Below are 16,125 nucleotides of genomic sequence, written 5' to 3'. Positions count from 1 at the left end.
TTTGGTTTAGTCTCTTTGTGTTGAAGTTTTAAATCAATCTGAGCAAAACTGTAGGAGAATGAGCACTTTAAAAGAATTTCACAAAAATTTCTCTTTTCTGTAACCAATGATATGCTGCTCATTGAAATTAAATAACTGGCAAACAGACTTAAATGTATCTTGTTAAAGTCTACTTGTATGCCAAGTTATACTGAATTTGGACTAAAACTGTATGAGGAATACCATCTGAAAGAATTAAACAGATATGTAAATTCTTAGTAATAATTGCAACGTTATTCATTGCAATTATAAACTGATAAAAAGAGTTGTGTATCTTAATGTAGTCTACCTGTGCAGAAAGTTTAATTGAATTCAGACTAAAACTATAGGAGGAGCAGCATTTTGAGAGAATTTCCCAAAAATTTATATTTTCATTAAAAAGAAATACCTAAAAATATACCTTTAATATAAGGCATTTGTTTTTGTTTCACTTTTCTTTGCAATTTTTTCAGATATTATTATTCAATTATTGATCATTCATTATTGATGATGCATCAGAAAATTTGATGATACATGTAATTTAACGCATTGCTATTAACATGATTAACAAATTAATCTGCATCAACTATCAGTAAGGTCCCTATTTTTCTTTTTTTTGTTAGAATAAACACAGTACCTGTATTTTGTAACAGAATTAATCATGTCCAGTCCAAAGACTATTCTACCTATGTGGCTAGTAAAATCTACCTCGGTATTCAAACCTACTTCAAAGTAGCTACTTCTACATACTCTTTGCCTTACTTGCATTTTGTGGCCAAACGTAAGAACAGCACATTATGATGAGTATCAAATTTCTTGATACAGTCACATTGATGATGAATATGGCAAAAAGTTTGGCCTAAAAATGATCATATTTTCAATTTTGCAACAATAACTAAACTCACTTCCATTTTCTAAAAGATAATGATCAAAGCTACGTCATAAGAAACCTAAAATGTCTTAGAAAATTGTACAAATTTTAAAACTTACCTCCTTCGATTCTTAGATAAAAGATTTTGGGGACGATTTTTCTCTCCATCCTGTTTTCAAATTAACACCCAGAATTTACCGTGCAAGTGCACACGATAAACAACGATGTGCCTTAATTATTATTTATTTCTATTTTCGATGTGCCTTAATTATTAGTTATTTCTATTTTCAAAGACAGGTAAAAGTAGCTACTTTAAATACCTAGGAAGCCATTAATAGCTACTTGGGCAGAAATAGTCTTTGGACTGTACCTGTTAATTGTAGATATACTTGATGCAATTTTACTTTCAAGCTATTCATTGTGACCATTTTCAAAAGAAATTGATATATATACATGTTCTTTTTTTCTTTTGCTGAAGCATCGAATGACACCTTTGGTGGAGTAAAGCCAGTTACCATCCCTCGTATTCAGGTTGATTGTGTGTACTACCTTAAAACGTCTCGAGTTATTGTTTTAAAGAAGGTACATCAATATAGCCTTTCTTAGCCTCTTGATCATTAGTATGTTTGTCACATCTATAAATGTCAATCCAAACAAAAATCATTTCAATTTCTAAATTTTAACATTGAATGAAAATAATAGCCAATGAAAAGAGAAACTGATGAAGGGGCTCTGCCAATCATCTCCTCAATGTAAAAGTGACTAGTGTCAAATATATTTTTATATTTTGTTACTTGGAATTACCACATCTTTTACAATACATTTCCTACATTTTGTTGATTTTAACATGCAATCAATAATGGAAAACAGTCATACCTGAGACCTTATGCGAAAATACAACTAAACAGTGAGTGAACTTTACACTTTGCAGGCCATGTGCTCTGGCAAGATCCACAAATCATGATATAGTTTATCAGTATAGACATCCTATACAGCTACAATTGACATCCTTCCTGACAGGAAAATTATTTCCTGTTCTCATCAAGAGGTACAAACACTTTGTCCTGAACTGCTTACAAAAATGCAGCCATGCATAACATGTTTGATAAACAGTCATTTCCACTCTACTTGATCCATGAATCTTTGACCTTGACCTTCATTCTTGTACTAACACTTGATGCACATCTACTGTCTGTTTTTAAATGTTCATCACTGCATAAGCTACTTAAATAATTTGTTATGCAGACGAAAATAAATTCAGGCTAAGTAACAACTCATTATTAACATCATATTCTGCGAATATTTGGTCGACACAACTTGCAATGGTCGACAGTCATGCGCAAAAATGAATACCTGAACGAATAAATATTACGTATCTTAAATACATCGTATTGGTTGGTTTGACAAAACAAATACATTCACTATTATAACATAATATCTAATTATCCCTCACAAAACTTCCTTTTCAAAACCATGCATTTCTAACCTCCATAAAAAAAAAATCTGTGCCCCAGACGTCATCAAACATTCGCCTCGTGGGGGTCACGAGCATTTTACCAAGCAGTTCACACAAAGCTAAATACTTTTGCAAATACTTTCAAGTTAGTCCAAGACATGCATTATTTTTTGTCATTTTGGTTATAGATAGAGAGGGGGCGTCTCCATAACAAACTTTGCACCATCGTCCTTGCTGGCATGTGGTGTAACGAAAGTGCAATCCAAATAATAGGATAATACATCAAGATCATGGAAAATCAAACAATGTTTACTTACGTGGAATGTGTTGATGTTCTGGCACTTATTATTTTGTCGAGTTTAGCTTGTATTATGTGGAAAATATGCCATTTATGCGAAGGGCCTTCCCGCCATGTATCGTCCCTACATCAAGAATCGCAATATAATGTATTTACAATGCGCATGCCCCGATCACTGGCGGGAGTTCTCGATTAAACTTCATGCAGCAAGCCCCCCCCCCCTTTTAACACACCTTAGAGTAACCCTTCTCAACCAAAAATTAAACCCCTCTAAAAATAAAATCAGTGTATTTGATGTATAATATCACTGATATCTATATATTATACCACTATTGCTATTTTTGAGGCAATACTATGATTTACTGAACAACCGGCAGGCACCCATAGTATTTTTTTTCCAAACATAATCTTTACTATTGAAAATGTTCATTGGAAAATTGGTTGCCCCACCCCGACTCCCCCCCCCCTTTTGGTGTAGCATACTTTTAAAAATCATCAGTGGTAATTTGGTTATGTATTAATACAATTGGGTTTGGAAAGAAAATTGAAACCTAACACCCCCACCCCACCCCGGCAAAGGATTTTTGCAAGTTTGGACAATTTTCCTTTTTTTTTTCTTTTTTGATTGTCAAAGTTTTTCCAGGTAAGTTGTCAATTTTTTTTCTTGGCTCCCCCCTACTTTCAACAGTTCAATAACGAAAAGTTCTACGTGCCTGACCGGAGGTGTACAATACATTCCACCAAGCTCGAAGGACTCGGCAAGTAGTCCTTACCATTATTCTTAATTGTTTACATTTTCTGAAGTTTTAGTCGAATGCAGAGAGAGAAGCAAGATAAAATAATTTCCTTTAAGGGACACAAAGACGTAAAAACGCCGGGGAAATATAACTTTTTCTAGACACATACAAATTTCATATTAAAAGTAATAGGTTTCAGAAAATCAAAGGTTTCAGAACCTTATATATACTTTTATGGAGAATGAATGAAAAAGTGAGCAAGCTCACATCAGTACCCCACGTTCCCCCAAAACTCAACAATGCAACACGTAATGAATGGCACAATGCATTTTAAATACTCAGTATAATTCAAAAAGGGGCATTACTTGCAAAAAATCATCACATCAAAACTTCTTGCATATAAGGACATTAAATCTTTGTATGTTACAAATTTAATTGGGCTGAAGTTTCTAGATAAATAATGGAATCGAAATTCCTTGGTAATATACAAATCTTTACATTATGTCTGATATACCTACAAAGTTTCAGGAAATTCAGTGCAGGAGTTATGCTGACAAACTGTTATTTAAATTCCTCAGTGATTTCGATTTGTTAATGAGCGCAAGTCCATGTCCAACACATGACAATTTACACATTTAAATAATTGATGGAAACAAAATTATGATGGCACTAATTAACATTCTGATCTCAAAATCAATAGGGGTCTTTTAAGGTCATAAAATATTTCACACAAAATTTCATTACAAAAGCTGATTCCAGTGGATTTTCTTATTACCTAGCTGGAAAGTTTCTTCAATAATAGGCTAAACATATATAAGGACATTAAATCTTTGCATGTCACAAATTCAATTGGGCTGAAGTTTCTAGATAAATAATGGAATCGGAATTTCCTGGTAATATGCACATCTACACACTGTATACTAAATATCTGCAAAGTCTGACCAAATTCTGTGCAGAGGTTTAAGAGGAGTTGCACTAACAAACTGTTCATCTCTATATTCAAGATATGACCAAAAATCTAAGTTGAAAAGTGCTGAATTCCCAGAAAAATAATGGAATCAGAATTTCCTGGTAATATGCACATCTACACACTGTATACTAAATATCTGCAAAGTCTGACCAAATTCTGTGCAGAGGTTTAAGAGGAGTTGCACTAACAAACTGTTCATCTCTATATTCAAGATATGACCAAAAATCTAAGTTGAAAAGTGCTGAATTCCCAGAAAAATAATGGAATCAGAATTTCCTGGTAATATGCACATCTACACACTGTGTACTAAATATATGCAAAGTTTGACCCTATATTCTGTTCAGCGGTTTAAGAGGAGTTGCATAACAAACTGTTCACCTCTATATTCAAGATAAGCCAAAAATCTTAAGTTGAAAAGTGCTGAATTCCCAGAAAAATAATGGAATTGGAATTTCCTGGTAATATGCACATCTACACACTGTGTACTAAATATCTGCAAATTTTGACTAAATTCTGTGCAGCGGTTTAAGAGGAGTTGCGCTGACAAACTATTCATCTCTATATTCAAGATATGGCCAAAAATCTAAGTTGAAAAGTGCCAAAATTCCCAGAAAAATAACGGAAGCGAAATTTCCTGGTAATATGCACATCTACACACTGTGTACTAAATATCTGCAAAGTTTGATCAAATTCTGTGCAGTGGTTTAAGAGGAGTTGCATAACAAACTGTTCACCTCTATATTCAAGATATGATCAAAAATCTGAGTTGAAAAGTGCCGAAATCCCAAGAAAAATAATGGAATCGGAATTTCCTGGTAATATGCACATCTACACATTGTGTCTTTAATATCGGCAAAGTTTGACCAATTTCTGTGCAGCAGTTTAAGAGGAGTTGCGCTGACAAACTGTTCATCTCTATATTCAAGCAATTTGTTGCAGGGGGTATTAAAAAAACACCCATTCCATGGTAGTGATGGTGGGGTCAACGTTTTCGGGGGGAGGGGTCCAAAGTCATTTTTTATTTTTGTTTCTGTATATACTTTTAATTACTCTGCAAATTCCAGGGGCCCCTCTAGATCCCCACATGTAATAATGACCCTCCTGTTCTTGAGAATATCTTTTTTTCCCTTAAAACTTCAATGTAAAACTTTAAGCCCCCATTGTGGCCCCACCCTATACCTCCCGGAATCATGGTTTGAACAAACTTAAATCTGCACTATACCTAGGGATACTTGCATATTCATTAAAGTCATATATGGCATATTTTTTTATATTTATAAGTTCAGACTAACTAAAACTAGAAATCTGACCAGTCAGCAAGGGCCCCGCCAAGGGGTAGAAATATAAGGGTGCAGATTAGGGGATGAGAATTTTACTTGATTACAAAAATTTAAAAATATATAAAGAAGAATAAGCAACAGCAACTGCTAAATATCCACCAACCTGTAAATAGTATGTATTTATATAGGGCAGTAAAAAACATCATATCTATAATAACTAAATTAAATGTATATTTTAAGAAAAATGAAGCAAGTGTTTTCTAAAATGGCAGCCTTCAGTGAATGCAAATATCACCCAGGCTTGACCTTAACTTTAAAACAAACATCAGTTGCAGACAAAGGTGTTAATTAATCTTAAAGTGACAGAAAGATAACCCTCTAAAATTTTCTGAAACCAGCAAGATAATCAATCCCAAAGGATTAATTATACTGCTCTCTCAACCTTTTCCTCTAAGTTTACAATAAGAACATTTTCAGCGATGATAAAATGAGGTTATTACTGTATCTAAATACCTGTTAAAATAAATAGTATTCTTGAATTTACATAAGGCAGAAAAAAAGAAAGAAAAAAGAAAAAAAATAAGAAGAAGAAAAAGATATCTTTATCTATATCTTGTTTTTAGAATTCAATAAAATCATCACTCATTGTGTACTTTACCAAAATAAAGTAGGAACATTATTTAAATCCACATTTCAGAGAATGTAAACATCATTCAGAATTGACCTTAACTTCAAAACAAACTTCATTTGCAGACAGAGGTGTAAATTAATCTCAGTGTGACAGATAAAGATAAATGCTTTGGATTTTCTTCAAGAGGAAAGTTAATTAATCCCAAAAGACCCATTGCAGCCTTTCATAGTTTACTATAGGAACATTCTCAGCAGTTATCTCTCTTTGCCCATTCATTCTTATATAAAGTTAAGGAATCTACCCCACCACCCCAGCTCCAAACCGGATGACATAGAGACCCAAACTTAGCATCAAAATATGTCTTACTGCCTATTCAACCAACTTACCAAATTTGAACTTAATTGGTCAACCCTAAAAAAAAATATTAGAAAAAAACAGAAAATCTGTGGATGGAAGAATGACAGACGGACAGACAGACATACGGACAGACAGAGTGATTACTGTAGGGCACCCACAAATCCTTGCGGGGCCCTAATTACTGACTCCGCATTTAAATAACAGACACAGTTTAAAGTCAATCTAACTTTGGAAACACTAGGTTATTCAAGTTTAAAATCGGTGAAAATTTGAACGTAAATAACATATATCATGTTTATCTACATTCAATTTCGTAATTTTTAGCTCTGATATGCCATATATAGCTTTAAGGTCCCTATATATACTTATGAAAATGTGTTCGGACATTGAGAAACTTATAACATATAAAGATGTAATACAGGTACTGAGTATATTTCAGAAACTTGCATCTACACTACCTGAGGATGCATCTTATAAATATCAACAATCATGATTTTGCTGTTCTTGAGAAGAAGATTTTTAAAGATTGTTCCTACATATTTCTATGTAAAACTTTGTTCACCCAGTGTGGCCCCACCCTACCCCCGGGGTCATGATTTGAATAAACTTGAATCTGCATTATGTCAGGAAGCTTTCACATAAGTGTCATCTATTCTGGCCCAGTGGTTCTTGAGAAGATTTTTAAATACCCCCACCCAATTTTCACTATTTCTTCGTTATCTCCCCTCGGAATAGGGTGTAGCCCTTCATTTGAACAAACTTGAATCCCCTTTATTCAAGGATACTATGTGCCAAGTTTGGTTGAAATTGGTCAAATGGTTCTTGAGGAGAAGATAAAAATGTGAAAAGTTAACAGACAAATTTTGATCAGAAAAGGTCACTTTAGCCTTCGGCTCACGTGAGCTAAAAAGTTATCGCCTACCTATTTACCTTAATTTATTTTGGCATATGTTACCAGAAACACACATCTTTTTATTTGCCTAAATAATGGCCCTGTTTGAATTTGAATCTGCACTATGTCAGGAAGCTTAAGTTTAATCTTTTCTGACCAAGTGTTTTTTTTCATCAGATTTTTAAAAGAATTTTCGCTCATTCTCATATTTGAAGCAGGTTCAATCTCCTTTACCTAACAATGCTTTGTGGTAAGTTCTGTTGAAATTAGTCCAGTGCAGTGGCTCTGAAGAAGTACAAAATGTGAAAAGTTAACAGACAGTTTTCCAGAAAGCTCACCTGAACCTTTGATTCAGGTGAGCTAAAAATTACCATCCTACTCCTGTGGACATAATTCTCCCTGTGTTCTTTGTAACAAACCTCTAGTTAACAGGACACCAGTGCTGGAAATCGGTAAGAATTTCATAATCGATGATCTGTCAATTCAGTTAATTAAATGGTAAGAATGGGTAAATGACTACTTTCTGCATATGTATTTGTTGTTTATTGTGCTGTAAAAGAATAAAAGGATATCATCTGAGTGTTTTATTGAGTATGTATCTGTTTTTCTTTAATTTTTCTTCATATGCTGTACAGATACAAAACTTACCTCCATACCCGGGAATGTTTTGTTTCCCGGGTATGGATACAATTGTCTGCTCGTCTGCGCCATTATGATACACAAATAAGTTAATTGATAAGTTGTGGCTGGAATATTTGGCTTAAAAACTTTTATGCTTGTAAAAAAAAAGATTAATCAGAATAAAAATTTTGTAATCAAGCGCTTGGATTATGCCAGCAATCGACTGATTTTCGATTATAATCGATGATTAGAACACCACTACAGGACACTTTCTCAAACTTAAGCACATCTATTGACCTTTTCTCCTACCCGTAGAGATGCTGAAGAAGCATTGGTAACAAAATGTTAATGAACTTTTATTTGTGGCAACTTAGTTGAGGTCAAAGTTCAAAGTGGTTCATATGTAGCAATCAAATCTTTTTTACTGAAACTTATGAAAATTTTTGAAACAGGGGATTTGAATAAAAAATAAAGTATTTTTGATATTTGTTTATAAATTGAATAAATGTATACAAATGTACAGGTATGTTTATTTGTATACTAGAACATTCCACCAATTCAAGCTGACTTAGTGTACTGCTTTATTATACAGATTTGGAAACACAATACATGTATATTAATGTAAATGTTTTCAGTGACAACGTAAATGTATATCATACATATTTCAATATTTGAAAATACAGCCAAACCTCGTTATCTCTAACTTGATGGGATCACCAATGGAGAAAAAAATTTGAGATATCCGAGGATTTGAGGGTAAAATACTTAAAGAATATGTGGTTGGAACTTCCAAATCACTTCGACATATCCATGGTATTCGAGATATCTGTGTTCGAGATACCGACGTTCAACTGTATTTGTTACCATAGTTAGATATCATACAAATAAAACATAACAATTTTTAACAATAAAATACACAGAAATCCTGGTATTCATGAATAACACATACATGTATCATCAATATTTTTCTCCTTTACATTCAGTGTTCTGTTGAGGTCTTACTGTATCATGTGTTCAGTATATGAAAAAATCCAATCATGACCTATTACATGTACCGGTAATATTTACTTTTTGGACTGTATCAGATCTTTTTCTAAAGGAGGCATCATCTGCTGAGATTTGCTAAGGCCTAAAATAAATTTTTTTGGTTTGCAGTTGCCTACTGAGGTCACTGAAAATGCACCCAAAATATTTTGGAGCTATTTTGTATTATTTTTTTAAATTTAAAACTTTCAGGATATTGAAATTGTTTCATTTTTCTATTTTTTATTTTTGTTTTTATCAATCAGTGGCTTATAACAAGTGAAGCTTTTTTTAATGTTTAGTAAGACTATTTTTGTTATATAACAAAAATCTGAAAACTACAAATTTAAAAAAACAAAAACCAAAAAAAAAAAAAAAAAACCCCCCCCCAAAAAAAACAACAACAACAACAACAAAAACAAAACAAAAAAACTACCTACTCAGTCTAAAAATATTAGATTGGCAACTGCAAACAAAGAATTTTTTAACTTGGCCTAATCCTCAGCCTCAAATCAAGATCAGGTCCAGACACAATTTTGCTACGCATATCATTATGATTTCAAAATTAAGGTCTACTAACCAACTAAGAGGACTGCAAAACATTCAAGAATGAAGATACATTTACTGAAAATGTTTGAAATTAATTTTGATGGCAGTTAATAAGAAATGTATTTTAGAATATGGCTTGGATGCATTTATTATCATTATCTATATATTTAAATATTTTAATAGATTGCATAAAACGTCTGTTAGAATGAAGATTTGTATTGTTGTTTGGGTGGACTGACACTGCATTGATTCATTTCAATTGGTACTAGAAATGTTTTTACAAAAACTAACTAAAAGATAGTAGTTTAATTAAGCTTAATAGCTTAATACTAGTTCTCATGCACCTTTGATCAATATGTCTTAATGAATTTATAAAACGTAAACATGACAGCATATTTAGACATAATTTGAATATTCAGTAGTCAAGTTTTCCTCCATACCTCATGCATTAAATGATAAACTTTGACGCTACATCTCATGGTAAATAAGTAATTATGATCTGGAATAAAAATGTCCAGGCAGACAAAAACACCATACTATTGCAAAGTATGTCAAAGGATGGCCAAATAATTAATAAGAGTGTGTCCCTAAATCAAATAGGATATCAATATATTGAAATTTTACCATTTGATATTACTGTACACAGGGAAAATTTCGCCCCGTTTTATTTTGCCCCTTTCGCCCTACTCACAGATGTACAAATTTAAAATGGGGTGAATTCAAAGACCACAGTATTATTTTCTTAAAATAAACTGTGACTGGGCAAATTTAAAATGGGGCAGATTTGTTTGGAAGTGTGAGAGGGTGAAAATAACCCTGTTTACAGTATTTCTTTAAATGTTATTTTACTGTAGTCTACAAAACTGAAACTCTTTCCTCTAGGTGTAACACATAGTACACTCTGTCCCTAAAATCCTCACTTCCCACCTCTGTCATGTTATCAGACACAGAACTCCAACCAACATGGGGGAAAGGATTGTCTTCCGTTAACACAACCTTCATGGTTTCTGATGTATTCTGAACCTGTTTGGTGAATTCCATCTGCCATAAACATGGAGCTGAGTTTTCAATCATGGACTTGACTTGAGAAGTGGGTACAGGAAAATCAAACAAGTGCTTCTGGTCAAGAGAATTATTTTCATAGTATTTCAACATCTGGATGGCAATGAAATTCAGGGTTTGCATGGATAATTTTAGAAACATTTTTAGCATGACTGACATTTCCAGGACATGGTGCAGCTTCTCTAAGGCAGCCAGCCTCTGTGTAAATGGTCCCTCTGTTCCTATGAACGACTCAATGTTTCCAAGTACAACCAGTTCCTTTGACAAAAAAGCATGCACATAATCTTGTCGCAGTTTTTCCAGCCCTATTTCAGCTAAAAGTTGAATGGCATAAGATCCACCAGCTAAATTTGGCATTCTGAGTTTTCCTCCACATGCTTCCCTTACCATTTGAGCAATGACTGTATTATTCTTTCTGTGTACCATAGGATAAAACTCTCCATTACTTAAGACAGCAAAAACAAACTTCAATGCTTCTTCCAGCTCACTGTAGGATGTACACTGAATAAGGATATTCCATAAATGGTCTGTAAAATCCAGGTCTTCCCGTCGATCAAAAGACAGGGAATCCAGTCCTAGGATGTCCACCACATCATTTTGTTCTTTCTCGCATTTTGCAGCATCCCCAAGTTTTAATTTTTCAATTTGCATTTTCAACTGCTCTAAGACAGGAACATGACTTTCATTGGCCAACCACAGAATTTCTCCCGACTCCAAACCTGCAATAACAAGAACCTCAATAAATTCAATGTACATAGCTGCACCATCTGATTAAACAAGAAGTCTGTGAGCCAATACTCACTAGTAATACCCCTGATCTGATATGAATATACCCTCTCATTAACTGCAGAACTGTAGCTCTCTGCTTGAGAAAATTCGGACAGATAAAGTAGAGAGCTACAGATCCAAGCATTGTAAAAACATTCCATTTACGCTGACGCTTTTTTTGTCGCTCACTTTGGGCATTATTTCTGGTATTTGATCCTTTTCCCCGCTGTAAAAATTGGTATCCGATAATTAACTATACATTTTACTTCTATTCTCGATACTTTATTTATTTCAACGGTCCCAAATAGCCCTTAATGGTTTTGGAATGTCCGTTTAAAAAATTCCCATTCCAACGTCCATGTTGGGGGTTGTGCGAAAAAAATTTCAAAGAACATACACTTGCCGAGAAAATGTAAATAAAAAATTCAGGAGGTCAAATATCATGTATATTGTCTATAAAGAAGAAATTAAGTATATAAAAAAGAAATGAGATAAATAAAACTCCGGCGTGTTATTTCAGGATGATGCCAACATGAATGTCAGAATGTATTTTTTAAATTGATACTCCAACAACCACATATGGCCTTTATGGACCGTTGAAAGGTAACTAAAGTATTGAGAATAGAAGTAAAATGTATGATTAATTATCCGATTAATCATTCCCCCATTATTAAAGTGGGGGAAAGGATAGAATACAAGAAATGATGCCCGAAGCGAGCAACAAAAAAGTGTTGGCATAAATCGAAGGTTTTTACAATGCTTGGATCTGTAGCTCTCTGCTTTATCTGTCTGAATTTTCTCAAGGAGAGAGCTACAGTTCTGCAGCTAACCCTCTTATGTGAATATGTAGACAAGTTCAGTTAAAGAAATATTGGTATTGACAGATGCATGGATAAACAGGAAATTGACACAGTCTTCGAAATAACCTGGGAGACCGATGCCCGGGACCTGGTAAAATTGCGAACGGGCATGTAAAAAATGAAGATTCACATGCCCGCTGGGCATGTGTAACATTTTTTCCACTGCAGACTGACTTTTGTGTAAAAATATTTTACACAGTGGACTGCAGTCTATACTTTCATTTTTGATATTAACGTGTGTACGTTATTTTATTCCATGTCAACTCCTTTTCCCTTTTTGTTGCAGATTAATAGTAGCTTAGAGAAATAAATAAAATCAAAAGAAATTACATTTACGTCAGAAGTTATCGTTACCCCCCCCCCCCCTTTTTAAAATATGCTTAATTGTTCAACACTCCTTTATTAAATTCAGATTTCTTAAAAAAATAGCAATGATTACCCATATTTTGCCAGATTTATTATTTATTGTAGATTTATTGACCTTTCTTAACAGCCCTGTTTATATATGTATTAATTTAATATATACCAAATAAATTTGCCGTCAGTAGTCAAGTAAATAGGAGAAATTTATTTTTTATTACCTAATGTAACAGTATCATTAAAACAGACAAGTACATGTATATATACTAAATAAGTTGACAAAAGAAGTGCATGCACAGTTTGAAATCAATTTAACAGGTGTCATTATACTGTCATATGCAATGAAGCGTGACTAACTAATCCCATTGTCTTTCTACTGTTGTTGAAATGCACGAGATAATCATGCCACATTGTGTACATAAACTGTAATTACACTGTAGGATTTTTACATGGAATCCAAATTCAGTACGTTAAAAACTGCATGCAGGTTTTTCCATAATGATAACCTACTACATTTCAAAATTTTCGGTAATGCATTATACAGCAATAAAAAGTATATGTTCATGACCACCCGAAAGAATATTTTTCACTCTTGGAAATTTTTGGTTGTTGGTCCATTCTTGTATAAACAATGGTTCATGTTTCCTACTAACATTGATGACATACACTGTAAAGACAGCATTTTTTTTATTTCACGAAGTTAAATTTTGAGTAGGGCATGTAAAAATTGGTGCGGGCTTGGTAAAAGTAGTAGATGAGATGCCCGACGGGCATGTGTTGAAAAAAAATTGTTGTGAAGACTGTTGACATTGGATTCGTACAAAAATCAATCCCACCATATGGTATGCCAAAGCGTTTCTTAAAACTTAAAGCATTTGTGAAGAGTAGTTGCTGAGAAAACTGCAACGAAAATTTGTTACAGACACACAAGGGTAAAACAGTATACCCCCTCTCCTTCTTAAGAAGATGTTGAAAATGTTAAAAGTTTACTCACAATGACTGACAAAAACAGATAGCATTAGATCACCGGAGTGAGTAAATTGTCCTAAAAATGAATAATGGTGACATCACACTTTAAAAAAAAAAATTGAAAAAAGCCACAAGTCTACATATAAATATTATACTTATACAATGTTATATCCCTCAAATTTCAAACATATATTTAATTTTCAGTGTCAGACTTTTTAGTACTTGATGCATATAGTAACATTAAGGCCATAATAAAAAATTCCTAGATTCTCATCCCAGCCCGCCCCAATCTTTTACCCTGACTCAATTTTTTTTTTTAAATTTCTGTTTTTCTTGGCCTTGATTCTGATCGGGATCGGTATTCAACTACCATCCAACTTTCATTTTAAATCCCACTAATGTCGGGATGTTTTGACAGCTGACAAGTTGGTAATGCTGTAATATGTATTAAACAAGGTTAATTGGTTGTGAAAGATTAATGGACCTATACTATGACTTTTATTCAGACTTTATAGATAAATCTGCACCGATTGATCAGGTCAACAAAAAATCTGTACAATGGAAAAAAATAAAAAAAATAAAATCTGCCGGCCCGTCTCAATTTTTAAAAAAATATAGGATGAGAATCTAGGATTTTTTTTATTATGGCTAATGGACTACTGTTAATATAGTTCAGAACACTTTCACTGCCTTATACAGGGTTCGAAATTCACTATATACAACTCGCAAAACGCGAGTTAGAATTCCTAAATTGCAAGTTAAAAATTAGGTAACTCGCAAAAACTTGCGAATTGATTTTTTTGCATTGAAACTGTAGCAAAATTATATAATATGACAGAACACAATGCTTTTGATTTAAATCAGTAATTTAAATAAAAGTCGCACTGTAGTTGTATTTTGTGTATTGTACAGTAGTTACTTTTTCCTTAAGTTACATATTTAATTTATATAAATTTAACTTTATATAAAAATTGCGAGTAGTCTTATAAAATTGCGAGTTCACTTTCTTGGTACTCGCAATTATTTGCGAGTTGTAATTTTAGGGAGTTTCTAACCCTGCTTATAGAATATTTTACAACCAGAAGTCTCTGACAAGACTAAAGGTCTGTACTAACTTGGTGTATCTTACTATAGTGTACTTGTTTACCAAGTCTTTAACATATTGATATTAATTAAACCAAAACTGTATGAAGAGAAGCATTTTGAAAGAATTTCAAAGAAATTTCGATTTTTAGTAAAAATGGCAACACCATTTGTCAAAATCAAAAACTGATATATGTATCTTAATTGGTATAATGTACTTGTGTACCAAATCTTATATGATATAACTGTACCATCAATAAATGACTTTAACATCTCCAGTTCTATGTAGAACCCATTAGCTGTGGATCTTTCGTCCCCAGAAACAACTTGCGCCTGGATGTGTGCCTGTGACTCCAATGGCGGGGACTGTAAAACTGCTGTGCAGATTGGTTTGGTCCAGTCAGTTTCAACCACTAACGATCCAGCAAATTCCTGGCCATTAGTGACAAGTTCCTGTAACATTTTCCCCATCATATCATAACGTGCCTTGTATTTCATCTGCTTTTCTGGAATCTTTAGATTATGAATCTTTGGAAAGTGGCCATTTTTAGGTTCCGGAAAGGATACCTTAATGACGGTGAACTTTAGATACTGCTCTTCACGAGATAACATCTGACAGGCAGTATGCTTTCTATTTTGACCATCACTAAATATAAGTAAGGGTGGCAAAGAATTTCCTTGAGAGGCAAGGCTGTACAATGATGCTACGACTCTGGTTTGGTTGAATGGTATTCCTATTTTGGTCAGGGCTGACTTGAAATGCTCTCTGCTAGTCCAACTTCCAACAGGTGCTTCATTGACAACGATATCTGACAGGTCTGCATACTCTTGCATCTTCAAAGGCGATCCTTGAGTTGCATCATAGCTATTGGTGTGCTTTCTATTGCTTTTTAAAAGCGATTCCTGGGGCATGAACTCGGAAACATCTGGGTCAGTGAGCAGCATGCTGCCCGGGTTCTGGGCTAAAATTATTGGCAATGGAAGAGATACTAGAGATCCTATGCCAGCCAAACGAGGATCTTTTGAATTCGTGATATAAACATACTCAACATCTTGAAATACGTTGTCAACACTATCTGTGCTCAGCTTCTTCATAAATTTACCATAATCAGCAATGACAAGTTTATCCATTTTGACAGGTTTATATTTGGCGGGAATGTAATTTTTATAAATAACAAAAACCATCGGTAAATCTTTGATTTCCGGCGATGGAAAATTCACGAAAAAGACTGTATAATGGAACTAGTTAAAATGTAAACATTCAAAATTATAAAATTTGATATAAATTGTAGAATTTAATACTTACAAAATGCAAAATAT

At 33.6% G+C, this 16,125-nt stretch overlaps 2 protein-coding genes across 3 annotated transcripts in view; both read right to left on the bottom strand.

Moving 5' to 3' along the window:
• LOC133173786 (formin-J-like) overlaps positions 1–2,789 on the bottom strand; it is a 133,237-nt gene extending 130,448 nt beyond the window's left edge. For both annotated transcript variants that reach the window (XM_061308824.1, XM_061308825.1), the window contains exon 1: positions 2,663–2,789. The gene's annotated coding sequence lies outside the window, so the exon portion shown is untranslated. The remainder of the gene's footprint in view (positions 1–2,662) is intronic.
• A 7,022-nt stretch (positions 2,790–9,811) lies between these two features.
• On the bottom strand, positions 9,812–15,964 carry LOC133173073 (protein zwilch homolog). The gene is made up of 2 exons (XM_061307990.1): positions 15,057–15,964; positions 9,812–11,484 (listed from the first exon to the last, which is right to left on the bottom strand). Exons 1-2 carry the CDS (start codon positions 15,934–15,936, stop codon positions 10,559–10,561), a joined length of 1,806 nt encoding a protein of 601 aa, XP_061163974.1. The 5' UTR covers positions 15,937–15,964; the 3' UTR covers positions 9,812–10,558.
• Between the last annotated feature and the right edge of the window lie 161 nt (positions 15,965–16,125).

The sequence above is a fragment of the Saccostrea echinata genome, unplaced genomic scaffold (genome assembly GCF_033153115.1).
Source record: "Saccostrea echinata isolate AGI-Se365-2 ecotype Australia unplaced genomic scaffold, CSIRO_AGI_Sech_v1 ptg000056l, whole genome shotgun sequence".
Lineage (NCBI taxonomy): Eukaryota > Metazoa > Mollusca > Bivalvia > Ostreida > Ostreidae > Saccostrea > Saccostrea echinata.
Note: the sequence above shows the minus strand (reverse complement) of the source record. Positions and strands in the feature narration are given on the sequence as shown.

Excerpts from the sequence above, each read along its gene's own strand:
- LOC133173073 (XM_061307990.1), bottom strand. The coding sequence starts at position 15,936 with ATGGATAAACTTGTCATTGCTGATTATGGTAAATTTATGAAGAAGCTG. Across the intron at positions 11,485-15,056 it reads GTTAAAGTCATTTATTGATG|GTTTGGAGTCGGGAGAAATT; the intron begins GTACAGTTATAT and ends TTGTTATTGCAG.